The sequence below is a fragment of the Coenobita brevimanus genome, chromosome 102 (assembly GCF_032717465.1).
Source record: "Coenobita brevimanus isolate Jiangsu-jjx chromosome 102, ASM3271746v2, whole genome shotgun sequence".
Classification (NCBI taxonomy): domain Eukaryota; kingdom Metazoa; phylum Arthropoda; class Malacostraca; order Decapoda; family Coenobitidae; genus Coenobita; species Coenobita brevimanus.
Window position 1 is genome coordinate 10,502,024 of NC_137055.1, and position 10,768 is coordinate 10,512,791.

At 41.1% G+C, this 10,768-nt stretch overlaps 1 protein-coding gene across 1 annotated transcript; it reads left to right on the forward strand.

Moving 5' to 3' along the window:
* The first annotated feature begins 8,754 nt into the window (after window positions 1-8,754).
* On the forward strand, window positions 8,755-9,177 carry LOC145415383 (zinc finger BED domain-containing protein 5-like). Its single transcript, XM_080284667.1, has one exon. The coding sequence runs from the start codon at window positions 8,755-8,757 to the stop codon at window positions 9,175-9,177; it is 423 nt and encodes a 140-aa protein (XP_080140793.1).
* The last annotated feature ends 1,591 nt before the right edge of the window (window positions 9,178-10,768 follow it).

Below are 10,768 nucleotides of genomic sequence, written 5' to 3' on the forward strand. Positions count from 1 at the left end.
GCTAATTTAACGAATATTTATTGTATTTTGAGTGAGACATGCACACGATTGAAAACAGGGATTATGTGCAATTCAAAACATGGAAATTGGAAATGTTCATCTCTGGAAACACACACACACACACACACACACACACACACACACGTCTTAGTTCCACTCCCACTGAAAAGTAAATTATGAGACAATGCAGCTGTTAGTATTGCAATGGGGGCCCAATAGCTGTTCGTTTCTTGCCCCATTTTAGTGTGTGTCAGTGTCAAAGACTGGCGTGGATGGCGTGCGACGCTGAAATGAAAGTTTGTCATTGTTTTCTGGATCTTGCGTCACTGTGAGTATGTCCCTTCAATCGGACGACGAATTTTCCATATACAGTATGTGTGTGTGTGTGTGTGTGTGTGTGTGTGTGTGTGTGTGTGTGTGTGTGTGTGTGTGTGTGTGTGTGTGTTAATACTCCCTCCAGGTGACCTTGTAAAGTTATAGAGAGACGAACTGGAGGAGTAAGGCTTCAGCTTCCTTAACTCTTTCAGTATGAGAGGGCTTTCCTAACCTGCATAAAATCATTCGGTGGCAGCAGGAACGACATGTAATAACACAACATCATAGTGAAGGAGATCTGAGCGGGCACTGACGAAAACAAATCACGGAGGAGGCTGTGGTGGTATCGTATGCACTCTCGGTCGGCATCGGAACGGTCCCAGGTTCGATTTTCTGGCCAGCCACATAATCCCTGGCCAATATCTCTTTCAGCTGTTCACACCTTGGGTCCTGTTCTGAGTGGCTTCGGGATCTTTGGTGTCACGTCTTCCTTAGCGATGTATTCTGCACATTACACCTCAGTATCCTCTGGCATGGTGTTTATGTAAATTATGACAGTATTAAAAAGATAAATTAACATACAATAGAATGTTAAGTTGTAATATGCAAAATAAATCGGTTAAGAAGGGATGATACGAAGCCACCTAAGGAACCTAGAATACAGCCCCCAGAACTGAAACGGGGACCTGGATCTGTAAGTCGATGGTTGCATGTCATTTTCGGAGTGGATGTATGTTGGATGGATCTCTTGGTCATGTGGAGAATGAGAGACTGACTAGAAGAGTGTATGCGAGTGAGGTGAACGGGGAGAGAGGGAGGAGAAGGTTGAGACCAAGGATGAGATGGCGGGAAGGAGTAGGGAGATGGGACGATGGAAAATGTGAAGATGGCTAGAAAAGCGTATATGAGGGAGGTGGAATGCAAGCGGAGGAGAGAGAGACCAAGGATGAGGTGGAGGGATGGAGTGGAGAGACATAAATAATATGAGAGAGGGAGGTGAGCTGGAGGGAGAGCAGCTAAATGCAGAGGACAGGGCGACGTGGAGCCGACTTAAAGCGTCTGACAAGAGATAGGTAGGTAGGTAGGTAAACAAATAGATAGATAGATAGATAGATAAACAGATAGACAGATCTCTTGTAAGTCACGCGAAAATTATCACTTGTACACCATTTACTGTTAACATATGAGCATTGTAGCCATTTTTGAAACCCACCACTGACTTGTGCGAAGCTGTACTCAGCTGCTGTCCGATTATAAACTTATTTGTCAATGATTTGAGTATCGTAATTTTTGTATGTTCTGTTGGAATTAGAGTTGCCTTGGTGCCATCAGAACTTAGTGATAAATTGTTCTGCATTCGTGTGCTGGTTTCATATACTCGCCCTGCGAGTGAGAGGTTTTGCATTTGATTTCTGGGCCAAAACCTGGACCTTTACACATGGTTTCCTCTGCTTCATTCAATCCATACCAAAAACTAAAATAGCGACCTAGTTGTTAAGTGACAGTTGTGTGGCCTAGTCTCTGTGAATGTTTGGGTGCTATCCTTGTCAGTCATACATGAAGGAGTCTGTGATTGTCCCTTGCCCTGAAAATACTGCCCACGCGCGTGCGGTTAAGTCCCGTCACTTTGCTTATTTTACTCTAACCTGGCCTAAAACTGCCATCTCTCTATATTCAATACTGCGTTTTAACAATATATTTACTCTAACCTGGCCTAAAACTGCCATCTCTCCATATTCAATACTGCGTTTTAACAATATATTAACGCTATAATATGGCACTAGTCACAACGAAATGCTATTGAATGGATGTAGCGCTTTGCCTTTGTCTTTTTCTACAATCGAATAACATGGAACACGATGGAAAATCTCCCTGCAGAAGAGAGGCAAGTGCCACCAAAAAAAATCGAGGAAACAGCGGTTCAACTTTTGGGTATCTCGGAGTCTGGGTCAACCCATGCTTCACTACTGCATCAAGTCGCTCAAGACTCTGGGACGCTCTCTGCTGTCAACCACTGTTTTCTCGGCTCTCACTTGCTTTGGTAATAATGTTACATCTTATTGATTTTTTTTTTTTTGTTCTTTTTCCAGTTTTCAGGAATATTGCCCTTAAAGACCTTTCTGGTTCCATTTCGAGGCAAATTTTTACACAGAGAGACTCTAAACACCAATTCCAGACTGGTGCAAGTGATAACTCAGCTTCGACCTTTGGGTCACTTACCTCACTTCTGTAGGGAGTGCCTCAATTAAAGTCTGGGAAGTAGGGTAAAAAGAGGATAGTCTTGTTCTTCCACTGGAATTCACCTCCTCACCACCGGATTCTTCTCTTTCCCCCACATTCCCTCCGACTTGGTGATAAGCCATACAAAGAGGTGTTTTCCTTGCCAGTCACTCTTATTACGGGTGTTCTTTGTCAGTAACACTTATTACGGTTTTTCTTTGTCAGTAACGCTTGCAGAAAGAATTTTATTTTTAGTACTGAGAACTGGTTTGAAAATATTAGGTGATTTTCTGGTCTTCCTTTTTACCTCATTTTCGGTATATTTTTTGTAGCTCAATCAGTAATACAAATATAAACAATTTGCCATTACCCGATGTCCAGTTCAAACCTGAGAGTATTTTATTTCGGTGATGAATGTTTGCTGTGTAAATAGTTACTTATTTTTTTACCACCGATAGCTGCAAATACATATACCGAGAGAGAGAGAGAGAGAGAGAGAGAGAGAGTCCTGTTGTTACTTTAGATGACTGCAAATAGCAGACTAATGACAAATGTATTTTACCGCCTGTTCTTTCCACATCATGTACAGTACCTTCCTTGCTGCATGATGTGGCGCAAGGGTTCGATCATGAGCTTTAAGCTGGTGTAAGCTCTTTATCAGTCCTGGGAAGCAGGCTGCCATCGTTTTTGGTAGCTCGCTCTATAACATTGCGCGAGATTCATCCTGGCTGTACCGGGTATGTGTGTCTGTCTTTCTGTCTGTGTGTGTGTACCTTAATTCCTCCTAGGCAATTTGATGGATATGAATGAAATTCAGGTGGCTTCGTCCTGTTACACCGAGGCACATCCACTACCCGGTATAAATTATCCAACCATGGAACTACGGGGTCAGCCCGCCCTTCCCCGTCACTGAATTATAAATTCTCATCAGTGGTGAAAGGAGGGCAGGTATACCTTTGATATCTGCTTATAGGTTGTACAATTGACTCTCATTCGTAAAGTGATATTTGGGGGGCGTGACTCCCCAGTGATTCTTGTGGAGGTCAGCCCCATTCCACAAAATAAAAACAATCAAAACTAGGCGAAGGAGAGCACATGCATTTCAACGAAACTTCGCAGGTAAGTTCGTCTGGTTCCTTGATAATGCCTTCCCTTATTTGAAAATTTCCACAGTTATCTCTAGAGGGCACAGCCTCCCTCCAAAATTTATAAAGGATACAAAATGGGGAAGGTCGATAGATACTCATTTGATTCTTAGTACATGCCATAAATTGGGACAATGTGGCTGACACTAATTAAACTGCTTATGTTCTCTGTAATATACAGTATTTTAGTCACATATGCCAGCTTTGCGATCATGTGGCCTTTACATTGGGATGCTTCTTTCATGACGAAATAATATTATTTTATAATTCTTTTAAATCGCCATGCGTACAGCAAAAATCGATGCACAGTTTCCAGGGTATCTCTAAAAGCACATGAAGAAACTGCACATATTCTTTATTGTATGTCATAAACTATCGTCTGATTTATGTACAGAAATTCCATTTTGTTTTTTGGCAGTGACAACAACAGCAGGAGCAGCAACGCCAACCACACTAGCGCCAATACCTCATCAACGTCACAGCCGTCAGTCACACGTGAGTAGTACATGCTAATATTCTCAGTGATAATTTCCGTGTACTATTCATAACTCAGATCTCTCTCTCTCTCTCTCTCTCTCTCTCTTAGAGGGAAAGGAGTTGTATCTTATTCATGTTACCTTTGCGTGAAATGTTTTTTACGTAAAACTCTTAAAGAAACAATTATTCTTTGAATGAGAGAGAATCAGGACAAATAAAACGATAGGAAGGAGAGAGAGAGAGAGAGAGAGAGAGAGAGAGAGAGAGAGAGAGAGAGAAGAGGGTGAATGGCGATAAGAGTGCCCTTTAGCGAGTTATGGATCATGTTTTAATTATATTATCAAAAGTTCTGAACTAACTGGACTATAATTACATTTAGGGGCGATATGTCCATACATGTAAACTATGAGTAGTTTCATTACGTAAAAAAAATAGTTTGTTTGCAGCGCAAACATCATCATCATCATCATCATCATCATCATCATCATCATCATCGTCATTATCATCACATTTTTACCCAACTCAAGTTAGAGTGAAGTAGAATCAAGAAACCACGAAAGAAAAAGTTCGAAGGCAGAGGAACTACTAAGAGCATATTCAAAGAATCGACCCACACAGCCATTCAAACACCACTCACCGACATGTACAAAGAAAAATACAGAAAATAATGAGTTCAGTTTTACCACACACACACACACACACACACACACACATTAACAAAGACTCAGAGATATTCCATGGCTCCCATATCTCACAGTAGGTTGCTTCCATTAATCTCACAAGCTTTAATGAAACCTTGAATTATGATTTGGTGTGTGACATGTCTTGCAGGGTAGGCTCTGTAATTAACCGGCGAGGAACTGTTGCCGGAGATAAATTCATTAATTACAGGGGGAACATTACGGTGTGTCAGTGGCAGGGGGTCGTGCCTTTGTTCCTCCCTGTGACTTGGCCAAGACAAAGGCATTCATTCTGCCGCACCTCACCTTCCACCCTCACCCTTCACCTCACACGAATACCACTATACTGTTTGTACTCTAACCTGGCCTGAAAATGCCACCTCTCCATCGTGAATGCTGAGATGTAACAATAAATTACATCAGAATATGATGTTAGTCACAAAGAAATGTAAAGGATGTAAAGCAGTAGTGCTGTCTTTTTCTGCCACTGATTGAAATAAACTCCAGAACGAAGACATTAATGGCCAGGTTAAGATTAAAAGGATATACAGTACCGGTAGTATGTCCTGAAGGACCCAATTGAGAACATAAAATGGAAAATGAGAATAGCTGGTCTTGCGCATATCCAGGTAACAAAGGCATTCACAACAAAGCACATCCTCCACCGTTATACTGTACAAGGAGATTTCATAGCAGAATAGAATGTTTAAAAATACAGTTTTTTCCAGTGAGACAGAAATGGGAGAACGGGAAGCGGTATAGTGGTGTATGTTAAAAGAATCTTCCTCGCTGCTAATTAAACAATTACCATTTGATGATACTGAAGCAGTTAATGCTTAACACAGAATGAATCACGCGGTAAGATGACACGAATCAAATTATCGTTCGCAGTCATAGTTCTACGAAACCGACATTAAACTGTATGAACAAGTTACTCATGTGTGTGGCATGAAGAATACAGTAATATTACTAGAGCATTCTATTACCTTAACAAGATTGAGTGAATCCTTAACTTCAGTGAGACGGCTGGAATTGTACACTAATTTGCCGGGAAGTTTGTTACATTGTTTTGTAGGGCACCACCTGCGCTGCCAGGCGAGTGGAGTGGTAATGTTTTCAGTTGTGAGGCTGGCTGGCTGGCGTTGCTTGTGTGTGTTTTACAGCCTGAATTTGTGTCATGTCAAAATTGGAGGTGCAAAATTTTGTACCGAGGAAAAACTTTCCGGCTACGCAGGTGGTGAGATCCCATCGTGAGATGCCTTCTTGTTTATTTATTTATTTATTTATTATTTATTTATATACTGTTACATCGGAAGCCCAACGAGGACATCTACAATAGGCAAGCTAAAGCGGGAAATGGAAAAAATACTAATGACGCATGGGTGGATCCAGGGGTGTTGCTCTAGTTGCCCGGGCAACACCCCTACAGTTGGAAATACAAATGTCACAGGGTTAAGAATGGGTTTTGAGAGAGAGAGAGAGAGAGAGAGAGAGAGAAAGAGAGAGAGAGTGTTATGTAATTAAAATAAAACATAGACTGAAAATCATCACGCATAATAAAGACTCTGTGAGACCTGCGCAGCATTTAAATATGAAAATGATTCCTGCTTTCCATGCACTGGTGTTGTGCTCCACCTCATCTGTACTCTACCAGTCACCAATTGTGAAAACGAAAGGAGGTCCAGCATTTTACGAGGACTTAAGACATGGTTGATATTTTTTTTTATATATGCAAAGAAGGACTCAAAGGCCAAAATTTACTCTCTCTCTCTCTCTCTCTCTCTCTCTCTCTCTCTCTCTCTCTCTCCACATGTTTTTAACTCTCCGTTTGCTTCATCCATCATTAATCTGATCCTCTTTCTTGCATCCAATCTAATCCCTTCCTTCTCTTTTCCTCAACTACTCTTTCAGTATCTTCATCCCAGCCAGCTGTATCCTTCCTATTACATGCTACCCTCGCAACAACAAAACTGAATTTTATCATTCCTAAACAAACACATACTTTAGTTACTGCAGAAGTTTTCCGAATCCATTTACTCACACTAACTTTAGCTAGTATTTCGCTTACCACTGTTTTGAGTCTTCACTTCGCCACTTTCTTTCACTCTGAGCACTCTTCTACCCTTTTATCCACCACACTCCTCTCAGCTTGATCTTGCATACCACAAATCTCTACATCGTCCTCTCACACCTAGTCAACAACACCCGTAGCATCTTTTTATTTCCAAGCGCCTAATTCATCAGATTTCTCTCGTTCCTGTGTCCACTCTCTGTATTGTGTGTTTGTGTGTCACTTTGTGCTTAGAATGTGAATCACTAATGCATAATCTTCTAGCTTAACAGATGTCAATTCGCCGTCCATTATTGCTCTCACTTGTCATTTGCTAATGCCTCTTTGCATTATATACAGGCCCAGTGGCATCTTTCCTATCACAAACACTGTGATTTCTGGGTAGCTGTCATGTTACTTTATCTAGTTGGTCCCCAAACCTGCTTTTCTTGTCCTCACCGTTATCACTTCAAGGTTCATGTCACCCAGCTTTCACCGTATTAAATCTGACAAATAGACACATCGCTCAGACATATTTGTTCAGTCTGCTCAGCCATTCAACATTCATCAGCAAAACAACTCTGATTACACCACAGGTTCACAAACTAGGAGCCAAGGCCCCCTTGGATTTTAGGCTGGTCATGGCGGGCTGATAAAAGTAATAAATCAGAGTGTGTCTGCCTTACACTCGAGTGAGGGGACCACATGTTTAAGCTTGTCACCTTACTCCTTCTCGCTCCAGCGTATACGAGTACTTGCTACGTTTCAACACCGCTGGACCAATGAGCGAGCAAGAAAAAATATAGCTAAGTGACAACACTTCGTATGCAATATGCAGGAGTAAACTTGTGGTCTAGCAAACCAAAACAGACTTAGGACTGTGTACAGGGTGCAAATGGGTCTCCCTCGCTCCCTGTTGTAACCTCCCTCTTGGCCACAAACCCACTTGGCGCCTGCTGATGTACGTGTGTGAGAAATATCTACTGCTTTCTGTACAGTGTTTTAGTGTTACTTGCAAGATACTTAATTGTTATTAGTACTGTGAAATTGACACATTTTTTTTTTTCAATTGTCTCTCTCTCTCTGTATCTACTTATAGATAAATTTAGATATAGACATAGTTTTATAGTTTATGTATTTCTCCACTCTGCCTTCACAGCTCAGTAGTGGTCTCCCTATCACACCTGTGCCTTTGATATTGCTCTCACGCACTCTCTTTGTAATTTCATTTTTGTACATTTTCTCATTTATTCATTTTTATATATTATCATTGGTCACTTGCACCAAGTAAATACAGCAGTGATATAAAATGTATGACGAAATTCAACTAATTCATTTTTATCAAACGATCTGAATTAAAATAAATGCTGAAAAACAAAATCATGATGTTACAATGAATTTAAATCAAACGGCAAAAGTGGTTCACTGTCCATCGTTTTGCACTGGCGTCAAAAACCCTCCCTGGTGCCCTTTGCAAGATCCTGGAGGCAGTGGTAAAATGTGTCAACTCTGTGAGTATAGGAGATTTGAACTCTCGCCTTTTTCAGAAACTCTGCGAAGAGATGGTTTCAAGGCATGAATCCCTCCTCTTTTACTCCAAAGTGCGATGCTTCTCCAAGGGCAATGTTGCGAACAGAGTATCTGAGCTTCGGAGAGAACTTAAACTTTTCTTGGAAATAAAAGGGTAGGATGACCTATTAAGTCTCTTCAACCAGGAGTTGTGGGAGTCACGTCTTCCATACCCGAGCGACATATTTGAACAGCTAGACAGACTGAATGTCAGTAACAAGACAAGGAAAGCAATGTATTTCACCTCATGAACCGTATGCATAAATTTCTTGCTAAACTCCAGAACTGGCAAAGGAAAATGAGTGCAGAAAATTTTGCCATGTTTGAGAATCTTTCAACTGTTCTTGACGAGATTGAAGAGGATCACCTACTTGACCCATCAATCAAAAGTGAAATAATTCATCACTTGAAATCCTTGGAAAGTGAGGTCAAAGGATATTTCCCAGAATTCAAGGAGGAAGAAGGGAAACTGGGGAGGAATCCTTACTCTGACACTCTTGATATTGTTTCCATTCCCGATGATGTTCAGGACGAATGCCTTGACCTCAAGAATGATTTTGCTGTCAGAGACCTATATAAAGAAAAATCTCTGACTGTGTTCTGGTGCACCAAGTATCGGCCATATCCAAAAGATAGTGAATCGCACTTAGAGTCCCCTCGCCATTTCCCACAACATATGTATGTGAATCTGGTTCTTCACCCTTCTACACATGAAAAGTAAAAGCCGAAACCGGTTGGATGTGGACCCAGATATGATATGTGCTTTATCAGTGACTCAACCTCGAATCAGTCGACTGACAGAAGGCACACAGTGTCATCCATCCCACTGAAATGTAACAAAATATGCTTTCTGATTGATAGTTGTAAGCACCAGTATCAATGGAGAGCACCAAAACAATTTTTTTCGTTATAATTTGTGAGGGACTTGAGAGAAAACTGAAGGGGGCCCACGAGAATGTTAAGATCCCCACAAGTGGGGACTGAAGTGAAAAAGTTAGAGAAATACTGGATTACACAGTCCTCACGCACACATACCTGACTCCAGCACTTCGAACTTTTCTACTTATCCACTTTATTCCCTTTCATCTTATCACACAGTGCCATCACAACCTGTCATTCATCAATACATTCACCTTATGCATTCTCACACATTCATTACTAACTTCCTACTTTTCTGGGGTGCTGGACAGCTACAAGACTTAGATAGGAGGGTTATTTAAACCCTATTTGCCCTAAAGCCCATCAAGATTACGAGAACAATATGGTTTCTCCCATACCCCACGGATTGATTATTAGGTTATGGACATGAGTAGGATAAGAATCTCATAAGAGGTATTACTTGTACGCTAAACAAAAGTAGCATATTGAGGGCTTAAAACGGAGTGAAAAGAAGAGGCAAGAAGATGTTAATGAAAACATAAAATGCGTGAAAACACCGAGGTGGGGAATAACGGGCTGGAATGGAGAAAACTGAACAAAGTCTTTGCCCTGCTCTGTACTGATTCAAATTTATGACGACTAGGTTAAAGGCTGCCTTCGGCAGCTTCCGGTCGATGTCGAGTGAATTCCTATTTTCAGTCATAAGGTAACAGAAATTTAAATTACCCATGCCGTGAGTGAGTCGGAGCGAGGAATTTTCCCTTATTTGTATCCTGCTGGGACACCCGCTGGTAAGCGAGAGGGAGAGAGAGAGAGAGAGAGAGAGAGAGAGAGAGAGAGGATAGTACTGTTTGCTGTTATACTAAATTATACAGTACCATAGAATTTTAGTACACAATTGTAGGAGTATAAAGAGGGAGGATGTAAAGGCGAGAGAGTAATAATACAACAAACACGTCACTCTTCCCTCTTCTGTCACTTCAGTGCCAGACCAAGAACGAATCCATCAATCCACTAAATGCAAATACCACATTTAGAACAAAAGGCCAAAAGTTAGTCATAACTCGAGAACCGGTGGCCCGACTGGACTGGAAATTGTTCTCTTCTTCAAGATAGAGCATTTTCACAGTACCTTGCCCTAACAAAAATTGCTCCACGCTGCGCCGTTTTTGTTGTGCTATGGTAACAAACAAACAAACATACAGAAATCGGATCATTATAATATAGATGGCACAGTTTAATAGCAATGCATTATCCAGCTTTCAAGGCAAAAGTGGGATTAGTGATGCTCAGTTAAAATTACTCGGACAAACTTGCATAATGATAACACTTGACTTGCTGTAAAGAAAATGGATATATTACGAAACTGTTGCATAAGTTAATACGCCTGACTTTTACCAATGACGAATTTCTGGGTTGTAATGTAGTGCACC

Coding starts and splice junctions, on each gene's coding strand:
- LOC145415383 (XM_080284667.1), top strand. CDS start 8,755: ATGAGTGCAGAAAATTTTGCCATGTTTGAGAATCTTTCAACTGTTCTT.